The sequence below is a fragment of the Lepisosteus platostomus genome, chromosome 9 (assembly GCF_059453375.1).
Source record: "Lepisosteus platostomus isolate fLepPlt1 chromosome 9, fLepPlt1.hap1, whole genome shotgun sequence".
Lineage (NCBI taxonomy): Eukaryota > Metazoa > Chordata > Actinopteri > Semionotiformes > Lepisosteidae > Lepisosteus > Lepisosteus platostomus.
The window spans coordinates 20,746,243-20,769,060 of NC_142619.1; the positions used below are offsets into that span (position 1 = coordinate 20,746,243).

The 22,818-nt window shown below is 34.5% G+C and overlaps 1 protein-coding gene across 2 annotated transcripts in view; it reads left to right on the top strand.

The window, feature by feature from the left end:
- Positions 1-22,818, top strand: part of sema3ab (sema domain, immunoglobulin domain (Ig), short basic domain, secreted, (semaphorin) 3Ab) — a 219,544-nt gene that overhangs the window by 132,115 nt on the left and 64,611 nt on the right. For both annotated transcript variants that reach the window (XM_088647165.1, XM_088647166.1), the window contains exon 3: positions 8,173-8,352. In XM_088647165.1, coding sequence (XP_088503291.1) covers positions 8,241-8,352 — 112 coding nt within the window. In that variant the 5' untranslated portion in view covers positions 8,173-8,240. The remainder of the gene's footprint in view (positions 1-8,172; positions 8,353-22,818) is intronic.

Below are 22,818 nucleotides of genomic sequence, written 5' to 3' on the forward strand. Positions count from 1 at the left end.
ACTGAATGTAATACAAATCGTACATCGGTGATGCAAGCTTTGCATCAGGTTGCACATGCTGTTTTGTGTGTCATCTGGCTCTTTTAGAGCCTGGACAGAAAAGTTGCCTTTTCACTGGTCGCTGGTCTTTACAGTTCATATGTCTTCCCTGATCATTCCACAAATGTTCAGTTTGTATGGCATTCATAGCAATACTCTTATACTCTCATTGTGCAAGAAAGTCATTGTTACACAAGCAGCAGGAGCATGGGCCCGTTAGAATGTTGTCATGACAAGGTGAGCCCACAGAAAGGGCAAGTGAAGTCCCACATCATGATTAATGCAGTGCTGTGCCATCAGTTTTACTTCAATCACTACAAATTTATTTGTGTAGCAAATTGACCCTTACCCCCAGACCATCGCATTTGGATGTTTCCATTGATTGGTCTACTGTACACAGCAGTTTTTGTATTGTTTTGCATGTCTGTGCCACACTTGTTGACTCCCAAACAGGTGGCCTATAGAAAACCTACTGTATATTCATCACTAAATTTGCTGAAGAGCGTACGTGGCTTGGCCAGTCGTGTGACTTATACTAGTCTGAGACATATAGCAAAAAGGTATTATTTTCTGGATAACATGTATATATTGGTTACTTTTTTTAAATTTCTTAATTTTCACTACATTTCAATATTCAAATGATTAAATCATCTCAACACCTGTGCCCAATCAATTCTCTAACAACGAAGTGATTACGTGTTTCTGCAACAAAATCACAAGATTGTCATGTCACGACTGATCAATTATTCAAAATGACATACTGTATTTAATTTAATTGTTAAAAAATACTACATCAGCCCCTATATTAGTTACAAATTAAAGATGATTTTTTAAATACTTAACTCTATGCAAAGTGGCTATCAAAAGTATTCACTCTCTTGGGCTTTTTCACTTTTCATTGTCTCACAATATAGAATTATAAGGCATTTCATTGGAATTTTATGCCATTGATTGTCATAAAACACTATACTGCACTGTATAATGTCAAAGTGAAAGCAAAATTCTACAGATCCTCCTAAATTAATCACAAATATAAAACAGAAAATAACTGATTGAATATGTTTTCTCTCCCTTGGCTAAGACACACATACAAAGAGAAAACAGATTATGGTGCAACCAATTATCTTTGGAAGTCAAAATATTAGTTTAATGGAGTAAACCTTTGTGTTAACAAGGTGTTTCATAAGTTAAGGTTAAGTACACTTATTTTTGGTAGGTCCCATACAGCAGGGAGGTCTATCTGCATGGAGATTGTACGTTCTCCCAGTGTTCATGAGTGTTTCTTGTGGGCGTTCCAGTTTTCTCCCACAGTTGTAGGTTAATTGGCTTCTGGGAAAAATTGGCCCTGGTGTGAGAGTGCATGTCTGTGTTTGTACAGTATCTGTCTATTCTGCAATGGACTGGTGTCCCATCCAGGGTGTTTCACTTCTTGTAGTGATAGGCTCCGGCTCCTCCATGACCCTGAATTGGATAAAAAGTTTAGAAAATGGATGGATGGATTATAGATATTATTCTACTCTTCAAAGCAATTTCACCAAATTATATCAAAATGAATTTCAAATAAAACCAAAACTAATGCTTAAATATGAACATATGAATTTAGAACATTCCCATGTGTTAAAAGAGGGTTGTAATGCTAATTAAGTCCTGTTTTCACTTTATTTTTTTACTCATACTATACTGTAGGTACATTAAGGAACCTAAGCACAACTCAAGTACTGTTCTATCTTTTTTGACTTACATGTATATTACAGATACAGTTGGTATTCTAACCATAACAGCGAAAAAATAATATTGTAATTGTGTTTCAAAATATTAAATGACTATTAATGAAAGCTTGCAGTTTTTATCATTTTAAAATTAGATGCTTTACAGCCTAATATATTTGTAATTTACTGTTTTGTCCACATGGTTGTATACAAAATTATAAAATATATAATATGATGTGAAAAGCACATATTGAATCTATAATAGCTACCTAGTAGAAAGAAGGTTTTTGTTAAATAGGTAATTGAAGAATTGAAGAAGTTCACAATGTGATTAAGGTAATCACAAGTACTGTATGTCTGATGTATGTCTGATATAATCAAATATTATTAAATGTCTGGATTACAGTTGCTCACTTTTTAAACCTTAAAAAGTGCATGTGTATTCATAAGCACTGCAGGGGTACTAGTCTTTGTTCAACACAAGGTAGCATTTGTGCTGCAGATGTAGTATAGAAAACCATAATTTCCATCTTAAGTATCTCTGCTGCTGCTGGTTATGTATTAGTCACACAACATTCTTAGTAAGTTTCATTTACATACACTATTAATGAAAAAGTATAGTGAATAACCATATGTAGCACTTGAAGTGGAAAGTGGTCTAACATTCAGGCAAATTGTAAAACAATACAACAAATAGAGTTATTTATTTAAGTGTGATTAAGAAGTTGCATGGAACTATTAAATATCTACTTCTGGACCTGAACGTTTGTTCCAAGATGTATTATGCATGCAGATAGTAGTAACATACTGTGCATTGAGTTCAAATAGTCCTGTTTCTTTGTAAAAGTCATTCACATGTTTAAAAGCATTGCTTTAACTGCAATAACAATATTGCATCATTGTTCTTCACATTTATTATGCAAATCCATATTTTGCAACTATAGTCATATTTTGTAGTATTCATATTACACAAACAATAAAATGCTTAATGGTTATATATATTTCTACATTATAGAGTTGTGCTACTTTTACATGTATATACCATGTATTAGTTTTCTTCAAATAGATATTTATAGATTACATTGAATTCCAATATTGTACAGAAGGTTTCAAGTTTTGAAAATTATCAGGATGTTTGTGACTAAAGTCCTGCTTCAACTGATTTTGCTCAAAATGTCCTGGAACAAATTTTTTGAAAGACAGAGAAAGCAGATGTTAAGCTCCATTTAGTGATTAATGTCAAAGTGAAATGATCCTCAGAAACTGTTTGTAGAGCCTTTAAAGCTGACTCTTAGCAGTTTTGTAGGAAATTGGCTGAAGTATTTATTACTTTTTTATTACTTTCAATTAATTTATCACTGCAGACACATGTTACCAAGTAAAATAAATGATTTCCATAAAATAAATGCCTATTCCTTACTGTAGATATCTTCTTGACTAATAGTTCATGGCAGATTAGAGAGTTGTTTGTAGTTATGTAACTGTAAACAGTCCTCAAAAACTTTTTGGTCACAATAATGAAGTGAAGATATTATTCTAAATTGTGACTGTGACTACCTTTAAATGGGAAGAAATTAAAGTACTGTCTATAAATACAGTATTTATAACCGTAAACTTTCTTATTATCTAAAACAATAAAACACTTGTATGAACAAAGTCTTTACACTGATAGTGTTGAATACATTTTCCCCCACTTAATGCAAGCCAAAAGTATGAAATTGGGTAAAGAACAGAAAATCAAATTCAGAACAGAACACTTTAATCAGAGGGAAAGTAAAAAAAAAGACAATGAAGGACTGAATGTCTTATGATGCATTGAAAGACAACAAGGGATGCCACAGTGCATGTTAAGACATGTAAGTTTTCAGGAACTTAGTCGGAAATCCACTTCCTTAGTTTCTTTCACAAAAAAAATATTTTACTTATATTTTTTATTCAAACAAATGTTGATATCCATTTGAATAAGTGCCATGAAGCATTTTATAAATGGCTACCTCATATTAAGAGTGCATGCTTTTAGTTCCTGTTTTACAATGCTAAAGGTACATGAAGAATAATTACAATTGTTTACATTTAATTTTTCAACTAGTCACATCATATTACTGCATTAATACAGTATGTTATTTTATCACACCAAATATTTTCTCTTTGGGAATACCTTTAGACTTCTGCCAAGGTGTACACTTAAGTCTATACAGAAGATTAATAATTGAATTTCCATATTTCTTTCATCCCAAAGCATCTCCTAGTTATTAAAGGCACTTTACATATAGAAGGGACCCACTTCATCCACCACTGTAGAGCCATTGGAGAGCCATTATCTGTCAGCAACCCCACTACACAACGGCTCAAGTAGAGACAAGTGAGAAATTGTTTCACCAGTTGAATTAAAAGGGGACTTTCGGTAGGCTACACTGTTCAAGTCTAGATTGGAATTTTAGGCAAGACACCAAAGTTACTCCTGTGGGAAGGGTCATAGGATCTTCAATGACCAACTAAGTATGAGCTCAGTTTAATATCACTGCACTGGGGTACTGGTTTGGAAATTCTGATCCAGAGGGAAGAGTGCCGGTCCACCAAGTTAACATGCATCTAAGATCTGAAACTTAAAATAATTAAAACGATTGCTGTTCATTAGTCCAATTCAACAGATTTTGTGCTGATGCTGCATAGTACTGCTGAATCGATTACTGCTGATATTTCACCAGTACAAGCAGAACATGATGTATTGATGAACAGTGGAGCACTGATATTTTGCATAAGATTAATATGCAATAAAGTATGTGTCGTCGTAGCTGAATTTGATCATTGCTGTCCATAAGGTTCTAATCTAAAATACTAGTTAAGTCTTTGGAACACTTCTGTTGCCTGGATATTTTTAGGTATCATTTTCCATTAAAAAACAACTTTCTAGGCTGGCTACAGAAATCTGTGTTAAATTAATAACTAAAACACTTGCTACACCATGACAAAATTAAATTATTGAAAAGGGGATTTGATTTTTAAAATGATGTGATTTTTTAAACAATTGTAAGAAAGGTGTTCATCAGCTATAATGAAATTCTTTTGAAACAGCTGGCACAGCACAGCAATATGATCAGGAAACAACATAGCTCTTTAACTGTGTATGAAGCTGCGCACCTCAGGAGCACTGAGACACAAAGGGAAGTTAAAATGTGGTGATATCCTGTGATTTCACCACAGAACCTAATGAAATGACTAGGAGGATGATCCTTGCACTCTATTTCAATAATTTTCTATTGTTTTAGCCATGCCCTGGGGGAAACAAGAGAATATCTCACTTTAAATCCCTTGACCTTGTTTCATGAATGCCTCAAAGAGAAGTGCCTTTTTTTTAATCCCGTCCTATGTGCTGAATGTTTGATACTCTGGCTAAAGGTTATGTTGAGAATGCAAAACTCATACTATTTGTAACCTGAGCAAGACCTGAACTCATGTCCTTAGAGATTAATATCTTCAAAGGAAAGTAAAAAACCTTTAAAAGGTAGTAGATGACAGATTGAATGTAGCAATATTATAATGATCTACTGTAGACTTGTATTCCACTTTAACCATTTACCTCTGCCTAAAAGACAAGAGATTGTTAACCTGTTTTTGGGTCAAATGAAATTTGAAGCAACTGTTTTTAACCTTAAATTTCTAATTTACATAGAACACATTCTAGGTGGTGTAGAATTTCATTGGTATTTTAGACATAGCTAACAAAGAAGTCTTGCAAAGGATTTAGCTTGATAGTGTTTAAGAAAAAAGAGCTGGCAAAAGGTCACCTAGCTTTCTGTCCTTTGGGGAGCTCTTTTGCTGGGTGATAAATGGGAGAAGAAGGTTCCAGTGATCAAAGGGACCAGTTTCTGCTCCCCCCCCAAAAAAAAAAAAAAACAAAAGTCTTGACTAAACCTTCAGGTTTTCCTGTCATTATTAAAAGAGCTTTCTCCAGAGAGTGACCTGCTGGAAACTTGGACCATGACTATTTTGCATCTAACTATACTTTCAATTAATTCTTTATTCAGCAGACAAAGCTTTGGTGTTGGGAAAGCATATGCAGTAGTGTATTTTCTATTTTTAATGTACTGTGTTGAAAGCTCTGGAAGCTCTTGTCAATGTATTTTAATTTGGTGCCGACAGCAATGTCACAATTTATCAAACATCCTAACTCAAATTTTCTCATTTCTAATAAAAACAAATTTGAAAAATGTATGTGTATGTACAGTATAAGAAGATAACAACTCTGACCTTAATATAACATATGCCATGACACTTCAGCTATTATCTCATTTCACATTTATACATAATGTTGATCATCAAAAAGAAATCCAGAATCTTTTTTCACAGTTAGTATTCATGAATAAACTTAAATTATTAACATTTGTGTAATCTTAGCTTTATATTTGACACCAGGAAGGTTTTGTCTACACACAGTGGCCCCTGTTATTTAGCACAACAGTGCTGGTAAAACAGATTTCAAAAGGTAAATGAAATTGTATTAAAGTAACCCAAATACTTTGACACCTGCATGTTCACAAATACAGCTTAAACATAATACTTAGAGAAGTGATATACATTTATATCATTGCTAAATATATGTATTTTCATGAATACAATAAACAATAGAACAGGATTTCTTTTCTTCTAGTTTAAAGAACTAGAATAGAAATTAAACAGATGTGAGAATATTGTATTTAATTAACATTGAGGCAAAGTGCTTGAAATATTACCTTTAAAAATACTGAAATTGTACAACAGATTTCTTCTCTTAATTAAAAGTTTTACATTATAGTACAGAGCTTTATTTTTTTAAAAAAAAGCTCTTATATTGTACATAGTATTGAATAATTTTCTTTTTCTTGCTATTGTAATTGGTGCTATCGCTGTCAGTGCTATTAATGAAATAATTACTATTTAGAAAATAAATGTGTTGGAGTGAACCATTGACCACAATGTTGCTACTTATTTTGCCCCAGACAATCACACTTCTACTAACATGATTATTATTTACACTTTTGCCTAACTTCTGTTTTCAAGGCCTGCTTTTCTGTTTTTCTTGTTGAACTTAAAAGGTTGTGTGGGTTAACCCTGTTCATTTCCTTGTAGGATTTTACATTTCTGAATACCTATGACATTTATTATGAAACTTTAAACATATACTATACCAGAACCAACTACTGACCAAAGGTAGAATAAATCCTTGATGTTTCATAGCCAAGTTTCTGTTTCCTCTGGTTAAAAGAGGGGATTGACATTAGCCAATGTCATAGCATGACATTCTGAGGTCAGCAATTAACCACCTTTGTGTAGCAATCAAAGGCAGGGCCAACTAAACACATTGCCAAAGAGTTAATTTATATCATATCATAGAATAGGATGGCATCCTTATGGTAATGAACATAAAGTACATTTCTGATTTAACTAAATCCAGATGGTCTTTTCTTTTCAAAACAATCTAAAAAAAGCCATCGCACAGATGCAAATGTTTATTATATCTAAATATCTTACAATAGCTCTCTTGAGAAGGGAGGAGTGTATTCCAAGAAAGATAAAAAGAAACACAAAATTACCAGACATAAATATACTGTATGATGTATGAGACAGAAAGATACATGGACATTACATGTAGGCACAAGCTCTGTACATTAGGATAATGCTGACTGAGTGACTACATCAAAATTTGATAGCCGACCATTTTTTATTGTTTCCTGACGTCTAGCATAGCAATGTGTGTTCTGATAATGAGATAGGAGTTTAGGGAACTAGGGAAGGTAGTGTGAAAAATGTATTACACTCTTTTAATTCCTTCAGGAAGGTATAAAACCATGATAAAAACAAATGAACAGCATCAAACTTGAAAGAGAAGTAAATTGCTGCTGCTGTTTGTCACTTGCGAGAAACTGCAGGGAGTGTGTTAAGTAGCCTCCCCTCAGCTCTGCTCCACGTGTTTTTTTATGTGTGCTGTAACGCTACCAGAGGAAAGAGGTGGGTCAGACTTGCCTGTGTTCCTATTGTCAGACTGCCTAGGGAGGGAGCTGAGAAAAACCTGTCGAGGGGATCTTCTGTCATCTCCCCGCTCACAGCAGAACACAGTCCTACTCTTTCTCTCACAGCTGCTCTTACTCACTCACTCTCTTTCTGATTGTGCAGTGGCTCTCAGTCAACTGGAGCTGAGGACAGGATTAACTGCTGCCAGTGACTATTAAAAAAATTGCTTAAGAAAAAGGCATTACTACCACAGCTCTCGTGAATTTTTTTTCCAAAGCCTCATTATCCACCACATACAGCTCTCTGTGGTGAATTTTCCATGTTGTCTGAAGTTCTTCTGCTTTGACTTCCACATCAGGAGCAATGTGAGCACAGCTATTGTAAATCGTCTGCCTCTCAGTGAAACTGACCTAAATCACCTGTTAACCCTCAGCTTTTAGGATCCGGTTTTCTACTGAGTGGAGTCTTTCCTGAAGGACACTGAACAACTACACTGGGACCATGGACTACCTCATTGGGATTGTACTGCTACTCTCTGGGGTATTGCTGCCAGCAAATGTGTATTCTCAACGGGGGAAAAGCAATGTACCCAGGCTGAAGCTGTCTTATAAAGGTAAGATACCATTTTTTATTTCTACTTAATGATTCTTAATATAAGGATTTATGCTGGTTTTAGTTTTTAAAAATCTACTCCCCTTGTAATTTAGAATCTTTAAGGCTATGCATTTTTACATTTCCACATGTGCTCAGAAAGTTAAAATCATTATGATTAGCTTTTACACTGTTTCCTTTTAAGTTCTGATATATCATTATTGAATTATGTCTCAGAGCAATGATGTGCTAATATCCAAGTCTTGACAACAACAGATGTAAAAAGTACATAGGCGTATATCACTTAAACAGCTTTCAGTTACATATTGAATTCAAATCATTCACATCCTATGCATCCAAATGTGAGTTTTAACTATATAAAATGTGATTTCATCCCTTTCTGGACAGGCAGCTTTTTCAAAACTGAGTATGTAATGTCTGTATTACACCTTCATGTCTAGGCCTAAATAAGGCTCTTTGTAAAGTTACAGTCAAAGCAAACTTTTCATCTTTAATTAAAATAACCACTAAAGTTTTGAGGGATTTAAATTCTTTAATGTCCATTGAAAAGGTGCTTTGATTATCTGCCCAGGACAGGACTGAAAGTTTTTTCCTTCAGAGCAAAAGGGAAAAAGTGAATTGAAAATCCTTATGGAAACAGGAGCTTTAGACATCATGCACATAGAGATCTTTTTATTTTAGGTGAATCACTGAAATACAGTGTGGTAGTACTACATTTTAAAATGATTCCTTTTCATTTAACTTCTGTACTGTATAATCTGTAAAGATAGCAAGAGTCATTTTGTGAAAGAGTGTACCTTTTCCTAGAGTTAATTTTATATCAAGCTGATTATTGTTTACATTTTGCAGAAGTTTAATCATTTTGATTAAAACATAGTTTTAGCATTTAAACACTTTAACAGTGAAATGTTTTATGTATGGCTGTTTTTAATCAACAAAAATTTCAATTGCCACATGTATATACTGTAAATGTACCTACAAGAAACTGACGAAACAGAAATAGTAAATTAAGGTGTGCTTTTTATGTTATTTAAGCAAGCTTGTTGCCTGCTTCACTATAATATTGAAGTGAAAAAAGACGTTTAAATGCTAAGGCAATTGGAATTCTAATTATGGAATTTAAACATTCAGCCTATGATGGAAACCTGGTATATGTTTGAAAATAAAGGAAACCTTTGAATAAAATAATATCTAAAAAGATACAAGTTGTGCTTTGAGAAGGTACGGCGCTATGCAAATCATATCCATATGTTTGTGGCCACAGATGTCAAATAAGACAAACTTCAAACACAGGCAAAACCAGAAGTATTTAAAAAAATATTCACAGTCTAGGTCAATGAATTGCATCACCAAACTACTGTTTCAGAGCCAGATCCTTATGTCAGCCACATTTAGGAGAGTTCCTGCATTTATTATTTTATTTTAGCATGTTACATTATTGAAATGTAGAACTTACTGAATCTTTCCAAGAATAAAGATCATGACTTTAAATAAAATGACATTTATGTCTGTGGCTGTTGTAATCAAGTTTTAAACACATTCTATCTTATTTAGCTTTTGTTTACTTGTTTTCAGTGCATATGAAATATTGTAACTGTACTTTACTTCCCTTGCCTTTCCATTGTCATTTATAGTCTTTACTAAAATGGTTAAAATGGTAATTGTTTTCTGCTAATAAGTAATGGTTCACAGTGAAAAAAACAATATAACAAAAACCATCTGTGCAACAAATTATAATGTAAAATACAGATCCAGACAAACAGTCCTACAATAGTCCCATTGACAGCAGAAAAAAGAGAGTCACAATAACATAATAGCAAGGTTCAATGCAAGCATATCATGAATACATAGCACCCTTAAAAATTACGTGGATATTAAATGTAACAATGTAAGTTATTTTTTGTGACAATAAAAAATGATAAAATCAATCACATAAAGGTATAAATCCGGGGCTACTATGGTGGGTGATGAATTATGTAAAGTATGAAGGCGCCATACAGTATAAGTGATTTCTCATTGAGAAGAATAATGAACTCTAAAATATTATCCTTAAGAAAAACAATGAGAATGCATGTTATTAAAAATCCAATGAAATAAAAACAAAAGCATTTGTATTTGAAAAGTAACCTTAATTTAAAAGTCAAGAATAAAACATTGCTTTTATTGTAGTGTGGTTCTAGTTTAGAATTGTGCTGTACGAAGATTGACAAGCTATTAGAAATGCCTCTTATACAGTATATAGGTAACATTGTTTCAATTCAAATTCCTTTACAAGTACTGATTCCTTTCTACAAGTACATGACAGGATAGATATATAATCATATATACAGTAACAGCACCAAGCTGCCCACAGAAGTAAATTACAGAAACATTTTCAAAATAGTTTATATCCCACAGGTGTTGGTGTTTAATTATATTTTCAGAGTGTATTGAAGAGGTTTTTACCATACTATATAGGGTGTAGTCGGGATATATTCAATGAAGAGAGTTTCCAAAAGTAAACCCAGTGGGAGAAACTGGTTGTTAAGAAAAGTGCCATTCTGTTTTTGTGTATCTAGCATAGTAATTACTTCGAATAAACTGGGAAAAGAATGCTTTCCAGACAACTGTGCAGAACAACACAAAGTGAGCAATGTTTCTCCCCCCCCCCCCCCCAACCCTTTAATTATGCTGACATGTCTTCTTTATTTTTAAGTGTACAAGGAGGTTTTTTTAACAATAGGTATGCCTTGAAGGCTCTTGTCACTGTGATATACCTGAAGACAAAGCTCTTACTCAGCTGCCCCTCTTATTTTGCTGAAATTTGTGGGATAAGTGTTTCTTAAACACAATATAACTCATTGCGTTAATGAAGTCACATATTTGCTATGAACTTTTGTGTATTTGGCAGTGTACTGTATCTTTCCAGTTTGTTTTTTTGGTTTCTAGCAGTATGTTTCTCAAAACATTGATTCCTTGGACAGCTGTGCATTGTCCTAAACTAATAACTACTTTCACTAAACAGGAACTCAAAATTAAGCATACATTTAAAACAACCATTTTAAAAAATCAATTTCATCTTTAATTAAGAAATTATTTAAACAAGTGACTGCATTGTCCTCGCATTTTTTTCTGAAGAAACAATTTTAAGAATTCCTATTATCTGAAAGCAGAACGATGCTTTCAGATTCACTCTGTATAGATAATACTGACCCCTGTAGGTCAAAAATTAGCACCAAATTCTAACAGCATTTCTAGGAGTAAAGATAATTTACTCCTATATTAAATTACATATAAACTGTAATAAAATGGCCTAGATGTACAGTTTATGAATTAATAGGTTTGTAAGGATTTTAAGATTAAATTATCATGCTGTATTTAATGATTATACTTGATAAGAGTGAAAATATGTAAAAAGTAGTTATATTAAAAAGTAATTACTGGTTACAAAATGTTAAGACATTAAATAACAGAAAATTGTTTATGTTAGAGCATGAACAGCAGAGGTAATTCCGATCAGAATAATCAAAAACAATTTACAGCCTTTGGAAAAAAAAGGTTTTACATTGATATGAATATTTTTCTGCACTAAAATATACGTTTTGTAAAGCTTTAAAGGGTGAATTAGAGGAGTCAAAATCATATTTTTATTTTTTTTATCTGAGATGATTTTAGCACAAAAGCAATTAAGTATTATACCACAGAGACTTCAGTCAATATATCTTCCAAAAGATGAAGAAGTTCAAATGGTAATCACTGTGGCTGAAGTGGGCTGGAAAGCATTTAGATAATTCAGTGTCATAAATTAAATTTGTGAAGCGTTTGCACATTAGTAAATACTTGAACGTTCCATACTTTTGCAGTTGGATAATGTATTTGTTTCTTGTTCCATGGCCAATCATGGTAGAAAAAAAATGTTCCTATTGGAAATGATGTTACATAAAACATCCATGTATTCAGCAACAGATCAATTATTAAAAAAAAAGAATATGGATTAAAAAGTTCAATGTATGGTACAGCACTTTGTTCAAAAACTACTTCTGGATTTATAAAAATATATGTATACAAAAAGTATAAAAATAGACAATAAATAGTGATAAACATTTAAAGGTTAATGTTTATATTGTATTTAATTTGTATAAAATAAAATACATTGCATTACATTGCAAATCCAAGTGTAGTACTAAAATTGTATCTACCAGTGCTAAGGCAAGGTGTAATTAAGCACCAGTAAGGTGTCACACAGCCAACATACTGTAAATGAGCGGGAGGATAATACTTCTTAAAATGCTGTTGTAAATCATTGAACATTTCTAGTATAAGATATAGATGATATAATCATTTTGTTCTGTAGCCGTTTCAGAAAAATAAAAAGATAAACCATATACTGTACGTACCATATACGTGTCTGAAACCTGGCATGAGCTAGTTGTAAAATAATAGAAAGTACTATTTTATCATCTTATTTCTAATAATGTTAAACTATAAATCAGCATACCAACAAAAGCAATTTGCAAAAAAAGAAAAAGTACTTCCTGTGCAGTGCAAAAGCAAGTCATATGATAGTTTCAACACCATGATGTAATTCTCCTTAAAAATAAACCATAGTATTTTTCCTCACAACCTGTAGTTTGATCATTAATTATTTAGCCTTGTCTGTAGGCAATTACATTTGCAATAGGGCTACAAGTTAAACCTTTCTACCTGGGAAAAACAGAAGGAGCTTAAACCTCTGTGCCTCTTAAGATTGAATTCTTATCCTAGTGTGCTATCACCTTGTTTTTGGTGGTACTGTGGTAATTAGTTTGGTTCTTTGTTTATCCTTCATAAGCCAACAGCTTTCTCTCATCCCTTCGATGTTTAGATCCAGGTTGAAAACTGTAATAGGCCAATAGGACAGGGAGAACTGACTGCTACTACCCAGGAGCTCCTCTTTTCATCCCCTTCTTGACACAGGCCTTATTTACATCATCAGGAAAGAAAGCCTTTCCTGGGGCAACTCACCACCCAGGAGGAGGCCTTAAACATTGCTGACATGCCAGTCCATTTTAACCTTAATGCTGTCGGAGAATTTCAAGTGCTCTAACTGCACCGCAAGTCCCAGGTTTCAAAACAGATAGACATTAATGGTAATAAAAATAATACTATGCCTTAATAAAACTAAGAGTTGTGTCACAGCCTTGAACCCTAAATACTAATTTTACACATTTAATCCGGTGCAAACTGAAAATATGTAAAACGTAACATTCATCAAAGAAAAAGCATCAGATCTGTATTACCTAAAAAGAACACAAATCCACATGTTTTACTGCACTAGATCTCCTTGGAATCCATATAGGTATTTTACTTTTTTTTTTTTAATAGTGCTTGTCATGAAATGGATTATATTACAACATACTGTATTGCCACATTAAATATCATTAAAAAAAATTATATTTTATTACAAGTTTGTAGGAAAGGGCATATGCTATCCATGTGCAGTAAAACAAATATTCTGCATTCAGCTCTGGAATACAGTACTTATGAGAGGTAAAACAGCTCTCTTTTGATAGAAATTACTATATGGGACTGTATGAAAGAGCCTTTTTTACACTTATGTTAAGCTTTTAATCCACAGAAATGCAAGGAACTTAAAGCTTGAATGTCTATCTGGGTGGTTTAGGAGAAGCTTATTTTAATTGCAGGGTTTAAGATGTGATGAAGTACAGTACAGGGTTTCAAATGACTGAGTGTGCATAGAATCTATAGTTAAAACAGCACAGAATCCAATGTAATTTTCTCAGCCATATTAACTAAAATGCTTTAGGTTTTTTTTTTCTTCTAAGGAGTATAACACTGTAAAGATCTCTGCATGCTTCATTTACTGAATCTATTTTCACCTATCACTGCCAGAGGACATGATAAAAAAAGACATTTGCAGGGAGTCTGCATAATCACAGTGTGTCTGACACACCTGAGTGCACTGAGTATTGCACTACCTTAGCAGAAAGAAGTAACGGAAAACAAATTCACAGTTAATCCCTTGTTGTACATCTATGCAAAGGAAAGCATGGTTTCTTGGTTTCTTGTTTTTTGCTCCACAGAAAAATGAAGCAGTTCACCAAGAAGAGGTTAGTTTGGATTCAATCCAAGCACCATTTTTCTGTAAAATGTGACATTTGATTGTCAGTAATGTACACCAATCTATCTGCCTAACAGAACCCCCAGTCCATGTTATTATATTTTTTTAAGAACAAGGCACACATAGCTGCTACACCTCCAATGGGCTCTCCAGAGTGGCATACTTAACCTTAACTAGCACAACAGGACACTTATGTATTTTACAAGAAATATTTTCAAGGTTAGGATGTCTTTTTAACAGCTGTCACTATGAATTTTGGGAATGTATATTAATAAGCAATGTCTGGTTCACAATGAAGAAAATCTATGTGGCTATTTAATAAGAACCAATTTTCAGGGTTATGGTGTTTTTTAAAAGCAATCAAGCACCCATTCATTTTTAGAAAGATGTATTTTCATGATTAGCATCATAACATTCCAGACAATATCTCCTTACACAAAATGTAAGGCTGGATCACTCCCTGGAAAGGATGCCAGTGCATTACAGGGATCAGATGTGCACACACATGCACGTACAAACACACAGACAATTTTAGGGATTCAAATCAACATAGTAAGCATGTTCTTCAGATGTGGGAGGAAACCAGAGCACACCTGGGAAAACCAAAAACCTTAGTACACAATTGAACCCAGTATCCAAGTACTGAGAAGTAACAGTCTGAATTATGAGCAACAATTGGAAAGAAGCTGATGAGCTCTAAGAAGAGCAAAAGCATTTACTATATTTGGCTTTTGATGCTGACATTATATGCACACAGTGGAATTTAAGACATCTGTTTAACTGGTTTAGCTTTCTAATGTTATTAAATAGCCAGAGTTAATTAACATTTACTTTCCTATGATGTCTAACTATCCAGTTAGTTAACTATCTAACTAGACATATAGATATCAGAGTGGGGAACTAAGCCAGCATAACACCTACACACACAGGTTAAATGTATGCTGAAAAGTATGAAAAACAATACAACATTATGCCTGTAAAGTTTTCTGCAGGTATATTGATCTTCTTTTTACTTTTCAGTGTGGAATTCTTAGTGTATTTTTATCTGTAATTCTGTCAATCATATGGATTATAAATATTTTCCCAAATAATATCTTAATTATGTAGTTTATTTCTTGAAATATGCTAACGTCTTGAACTAATGCACAAGGGAATGAGACTCATCTAGCTCAAGATATTATCCACTGCAAAAGGAAACTGCAATAGAACCTACCCTTAAGGCCAATAACTGCTAATTATAAGTGCAAGACCTAAAACATTGAAACTTTACTTATTTGGGGTGTTTCATACTGTATTTTAAATGGTAAAGAACATTATAATCATACTTATAAAAAAAGTATGTACTGTACTCATATGGAACAAACTCATATTGTAGCTGTGAGTTTGTTCTATATGCTCACAAGTTTATGTGAAGAAATGCCTTTTGATGTTCTCCACATTTCCCATTTTTGTAATTTGTCTGTTTAAATGCTTTTGAGAGTTTTGAATAGTTTAATCAAGTTCCCTGATAGTTGACTCCAAACAGAAGATACAAGTTGGGATTGCACTATTTACCAATTGAATAGGTTATAGGATAAAATGCATTGCTGTGTTTACCTTTGTGTAAGAGCAGTACAATGCAGCAGTGAAAATTCAAAATGTAGGGTAAAAGCATTTATTTTTATCAGATTCCAATGGGAATGTTGCAGTGCATCCATCTGCCTACTATGTTTTAAATCCACTGTAACAGAATTAATTTGCAGGACAAAAGATAGCAGCATGGCAGAGAGCCTATCAGATGGTGTTGCTTTCTGTTACTATCAGCAAATGTAGCAATCTGTCAGCAGGGCAGTGATTCATCATGACGGTGAGTGTAGTGCTGTGCTTCCTTTCCACACCTAGGACCAAGGTTATGCTAACAATGCCATTTCAGAAGATGACTCATTTGTCTCATCATTGAATGTTCTCTGTGTATCAAAGATAACTACATCTCTTCCTTTTCTGTCATTTCACCTCCTTTTGCCTTTTTGTCTGTTTCACCTAACATTTTTTTTGTCATCTGAATTAATCACCTGATTTGGTGTTTTCCTTAAAAAAATAGTATGCTTTTGGAACAGGGGTAAATATATAGTTTGAAGAATTCCTAAAATCTATATTTTAAGTAAAAGACTCAGACATACAGTATATAGAATGTTATATAAGGTATTTGACAGTTGCTTACTCAAAACACTTCATTAAAAGTACAGCTACTTATGAAACTCCTCAGAGCCAAGTTACAAGTATTACGCTTATGCGGTTAATAAAATAATTACACCCACTATGTAACTGAAAGCACAGTTTGGACAACAAATCAGGGACACCAAGCCCACTGGGATTGGAGTATGGCAACCTTGGGTTAGACAATAAAGTCAAGTGTGAATCTCTAAATCCTCTAATTTCATTTATTTGGGTTAAGTGTCTGCATTCTTTTTTATGATATTTATTTGGAATTCACAATCATTTTTTTATACCACCAAAATTTGGAAATGGAAATCATCAATCAACTTCCTATGACCTTTGTTCAACCTGTTGCACAGGATGAATAAATATATTTTTTTGTCCAGACATTCACCTGTTTTCAGACTTATAGCCCAAGAGCATCTTCAGCTAGGAGCAGTTAGGATCAAATGGAGAACTGATCTAGTTGATAGCATTGTAAACTATGGTCACTGCGGGTTTAAACCTGACAAAAAAGGTCCATTACAGGTGACAAATGATTTATGTACCATAAGTGGTGGGCCTGGAGATCGTGCAGTATACAGTACATCAGCTCTTGGGAACCTTCTTTTGTTTGAGCTGCATAGCTAGCAAACCCTAAACGCTAAAAACATACCCTAAAGGAGTCCTGTAAAATGACAAAACTATAACAATCTCATTTTGGCCTATGATACAGAATATCTTGCACATAGCCCAGGCTTGAACCATTAATGCTTAAATTACATGGTTCAACCCAATTGAATTGGGACCCTTAAACAAGAGATTATTTTATCTCTTAAATAAGAGATCTGTTTTGTTTGAGACATTTCTGTGAAACAGGAAATACATTCTTGTATTCTTGTATTGCAGAAGTAGTTCAGGCGGGTAGCTGCGTCAGCATGCCTAGGCTGCAAAAGGAACAATAGGTTTATTCCATGCTGAAAAGAGAAGAAAGATAACAAAAGCTGGGAGAGGAGGAGCAGGAGACAGGAGCAGGGGACAGACAGAGTGGCCAACTAGGTAGTGTGAAGTCAGGATGGGTGAAGAGAGGTGTGAAATGAAACCTACAATGAATAGACAGAATTTAGAAGGGAATTAGTCTGTCATTTAGAGGAGGGGAACGTGTGATCCTAGCTGCAGGATATTTTAGGTTCTGTAGTCTTTCTGATGTAGGAGTTAGGAAAACCATCCTTGAGAACACAGGTGGAGAGATTAGAGAGACCACCAGAGGTGAAATGAGAATTGTCCTGACGGGCCTTGAATGAGTGTGGTGTTAGATATGTACTTGCAGGTGGTACAGCGAGCTCTGTTGTAAGGGAAAGTGCCTGGTGTGGATGGTTGCTGAGGGCGGTCAAGGGAGCTGTGAACAAGACGGTTACGCAGATTGGGTGGTTGGCGATATGAGATGATGGGGTGGTCAGAAAAGAGGGCCCCAATGGAGAGATCATTCTGTAGGATGGAAAAGTTGTCATTAATAGTCCTGGGGATAGAAAGTGTTGATCAAGTTAATTGTCCGAGGGGTGTTTTTGGCTCGGGCAAGTGCCCTGTCAATAACACTGCTAGGGTATCCTCTGTTAAAAAAAGAGTAGATTTTGAGGGCTTGGTTCTGGAAATTGTTGTAGCCAAAGGAACTGTGAAAAAGTTAAGAGAGTTTTTAGTGTGTTTGGAAGGTCTGTGAAGTTGGACCCCCTACAGACAGCACAAATGATGAAAGTAACCTCATTCATTAGGGGTACGTTTGTGCAGGTTTATGCCATTGAAAGCTTTTGTTTCCAAGATATATCGCCTTGTGTCTTCGGGGTCATAACTTCACTCAGCTCCCCTACAACGTCGTAGGGAAACCAAGCCAGTCTCATTCGTTAGTGCGACATTTGTGCCGGTTGGTGCCGTTGAAAGTAACTTCCCAGCTTCTTTCTTTCCTGAGATATAGCTCCTTCTTATTTGGGGGTGTGATGTCACTCAGACCCCCTACATTGTCGTAGGGGAACCAGACCGGTCTTATTCGTTAGTGCTGCGTTTGTGCCGGTGAAAATAGCTTTCTAGCTGCTTTCGTTCCAGAGATGTAGTGCCTTGTTTGCCTGGGTGATCAAGTGAACATGCACAGTGACTTTGACCGCCCGTGACCCCGTCAGCCGAATTCAAGCGCTCTGTCACTGGTGCGAGAGTAACAGTTCTGCAATTGTGTTTCTCTAGTTGCCCGGGTGAGGGGCGGCGGTTAATTTTGCTTATAATACCAGTATCTTCTGTGCATTTGTGTGAACAGTACAATTAAAATTGTCACCAATATCATACCCTAATCAGAACAGTTGCGAATGTAGCCTTAAAAGGCAAACATTAGAAAGCAACTGCATGGTCTTAGAAAGAGGCTTTAAGTAGCACGTCTCAATATTTCGCAGCTGTGTCCTTTATTAGAAATCTGAAGAAGTGATCGGTTTACCTGGAGCATTGATCCATTAGATTGAGAGCTCTCGCTGTAGACCACTAAAAGATGGGAAAATAATGTAAATATACCAACATTTCCAAATATTAATTATGGATATAAATGTATTGAATCGATGGTTGTGATAGCTGAAAATAAAAAAAGGTGCAAATCAGTGTTCCACCTTCATAAAAATATTCTGCAGCACATTGCTCATTGCAGCAAATGAAATGTTACATTTTTGCTATATTTCCCATGAACACTTGCAAGGTTCGAATTAAAAACAATAAATAACATATGATTGAACAAGCATAAGTTACAGTATGTACAGGTAAGTGTTTATAAACCACTAAGGCTGGGCAGGACCTGCAGGACCTAAGGAAACAGACATTGATAAGGACACTGCACACAAAAAGATACAGAAGAACTGTCCTCATGTCTACCTGTTGTACTCAATACAGATTTATCAACACTTACAGTATCTCATTGGATTACATGTTGAGATGTGAGCTAGACAGCAACAAGTGCTAGAATGTGATTGCTTCAGCTTTCCCGACTATCCATCTTCTTCTTGGCTTTCTCCATAGCCAAGTGTTATTATGTAATCATCCATTTCTTCCCCATTTGAATAACCCATTAGTGTCAGCGCTTTTTAGGTGGTAATCTAGTCTAATATACATAATATAGCATATTATAAATAAAAATAATTTGTAATGTGGCACTTTGGCAAAAGTGTGGTTTCTCCATCTTAAAGAGAATCCCAACACAACACATGCTGGGCACACCCTTATCTCACAGGCTGGTGAATAATAGAAAAGTAAATATCTTGTGGTTAAAAAGATTAAAATTTTGTTTTAGAATTTTTGTTGTAACTGTTAATACTATGGCAAAATTGCAGTTCTACTGTTGATTGTCTAATATTGCAAGTCAAACACGTTATACCAGTGATGTGATCGGATGTACATCATTAGTAAACAGGTATAATCTTTGTTTACACTTAAAAAAATTGTAGCTGCTGTGTTGAATTATGCTGTTTCTTTCCATTTGTATCAATGCAGAAAAATATTTATTTTAAATGTGTCTGGTACCTAAGCTTTTTTAGATAGGAAGATCTTGAGTTTTGAATTTGAACCAAAAAATTCCCACCTGATAGCAGATACTACAAATATCAGAATCCCTAGACAACAGGGAATATTTCTAAAGACAAACAGACAATTCGAATAACAAGTTTCTGGGTTGATTTACATGATAAAGACACCTCTCATGCAATTTAACGCCAAAGAGCTTTTTGCCAACTGCTGTTAACATTTTGGATGTGTGGCAGATACAGTAAATGGTCAGTAAAGAATGAAAATGCTTTGCCCTCAGACTGATGGGGAATTCTATAATTACACTACAATTTTATAACATGTGAAAAGTTAAAAATAGCAGACAATATTTTTTTTTCTTTTTGATAACATGGTTTCAAATACTCTATATAGAAAAAACATTATTTCTACAGTATATAGCAGGTTAATGTGAAGATCAGATTGTGTTACTTGTTACTATAATGAATGAGACCTGTATTTGTTGTCACCTCAGTCAAATCGTACAGCACATGATTTAGAAATGTGCTTGGGTCACTGACGAAATGGTTAATTGATGTACAGTACAAATTTCGTAAGTCTCTTGACCCACTTTTTAAGTTTATTTTTATCTAAAGAGGAATTTAGATTAATATAAAGGATTTAATAATGTCTTTTAATATGTGCAATGTATGTTAGCAATATTGGTTACCTTCTGCTTTTCTTTCTCAAGAGGTTAAATCTGTCTCCAATCAATATCATTTGAGTTTATCATGGACAGTCATGAAAGATCAAGTAGTAAAAAAAAAACCCAGAACATTTATTTCATATCCAAAATCTGTTATTTGCATTTCTTTTATTGCTCTGTATATACTTTTTATTGTCTTTGCAACACAATTTGTTTCTTCATGATTCAATCGTGTAACAAATCCTACCCTTGTGTTCCTGTTTCATATTTCCTTTTCACACCACAACAGCACTCAGCAGTCACACAGCACTCAAAATACCCAAGTAGCTTTAGCACAATGCACACCCTTTATAGACCAAATATACTGTAAGCCTAATTGCACTCATGTGGCAATGTAAGGGATACTCTTCACCTCTAAAATAATTACATAATTATCACCCACTCTGTGGTTATTATCAAAGATTGGAAGCCATATAGTCGCCTTTTGTGGCAGGTCAGCTGTGAATGCAGTCCCATCTTAAACCAGATTCTAACACCTTCTCCCTTTTCAACTCTTACCAATGTGGGGAGCATCGATCTGTCACAAACAAGTTCAGTCCCTGCTCTTTCTCATAAGAGTTGCCACAGGTTTAATCTCAGTGACTACATGTACAGTGCCCTAACCCTGGCAGTACTCTTCCACTTGGACAAAGATTGCTGGAAATGCAACGTTGCCAACCTATTGACACTGTCTCTCTCAGATGCAGACTGCAGGGAATGTGACACCATCATCCATGTAATGCTCTCTCCCACATCTCATTTTAGAAAAAAGGGTTATAGACTCACTCTATCTTCCACATTCTTTCATTGTAATTTGTGCCTGATGTCCCACCTATTTTTTCTCTCTTTCAAGGCCTTTCGGTCTGGTTGGCAACTGTAGATTATCATCTGCTGCCTTTTCGAAAGGTGCTGACCATGATAATAGATTTAATAACATTAATAACAGATTATTTTTCCTCCTCTGAAGACTCAAAGTCTTTTGACAAAGTCAAACTATTATGTCTCTTCTTCTCTAGCTAGCCAAGGTGCAACACCATCTGTCTCAGGTCTTGGTGAGAACAACTGCACCTCCTTCAACTGAGGAGACTCTTGAGTCACAGATCATTGTGCCTCCAGCACTAAAGTAATGTCTGGAAGGATTTATGGTTTGCCTATTCAGGTTGCAACAGCAAAAAGGATCCAATAATCCAAACAGCTAAAATAACCCTTTATATACCTAACACAATTGTGAATTTTTATAGGAAACAACATTAAGCAGTAATCTAATCATGTACATAATTACCACCCAATATGTGGCTATTTACAAGAATTAGAGGTTGTATAGTACCCTGTTTTGGCAGGTTGGCTGTAAATGCAGCCCCATCTTAAGCCAGTCTGCTACAAACATTTGTTTTACCCCGAGATGCTTAAACTAACTGATATTCAATTACATTGGAGAGTGTATTGCTCACTGAGCACATACAGTATGCTGAACAATGCTCTTTTGTGTTCTGAATAGGGGAAATATTAATTGTAACTGTTCACTACTAGTCTGAAAAAACACATTTGGTCTAAATGCATTGAAGATACTATTTTACAGTATTACAACAATAAATGTCACAAATGGCTTAAAAGTATTTCTGAAGATGAAAATTACATTGGCTTCAATGACATGATAAACAATTCAAGCAAGCTGACAGTTACCTTTATAGGAATAATAACAAGCAAGGGAAATGCCTGTTTTACCTGTTTTATTTGTTTTATATACATTATACATGCAGAATATATACATTGATGAACTAGAACATGTACAAAGTCTCGTCTGACATACAACTTTGGAATTCTGCTATTTTTAATTTAACTTTTCCAAATATGAGTTCATTATAATTGGAATTTTTAATAAAAAACCTGTAATCCATAAGGTAAACTAGGATGAATTTCTACAAAAATTCTGAAGGAAAACA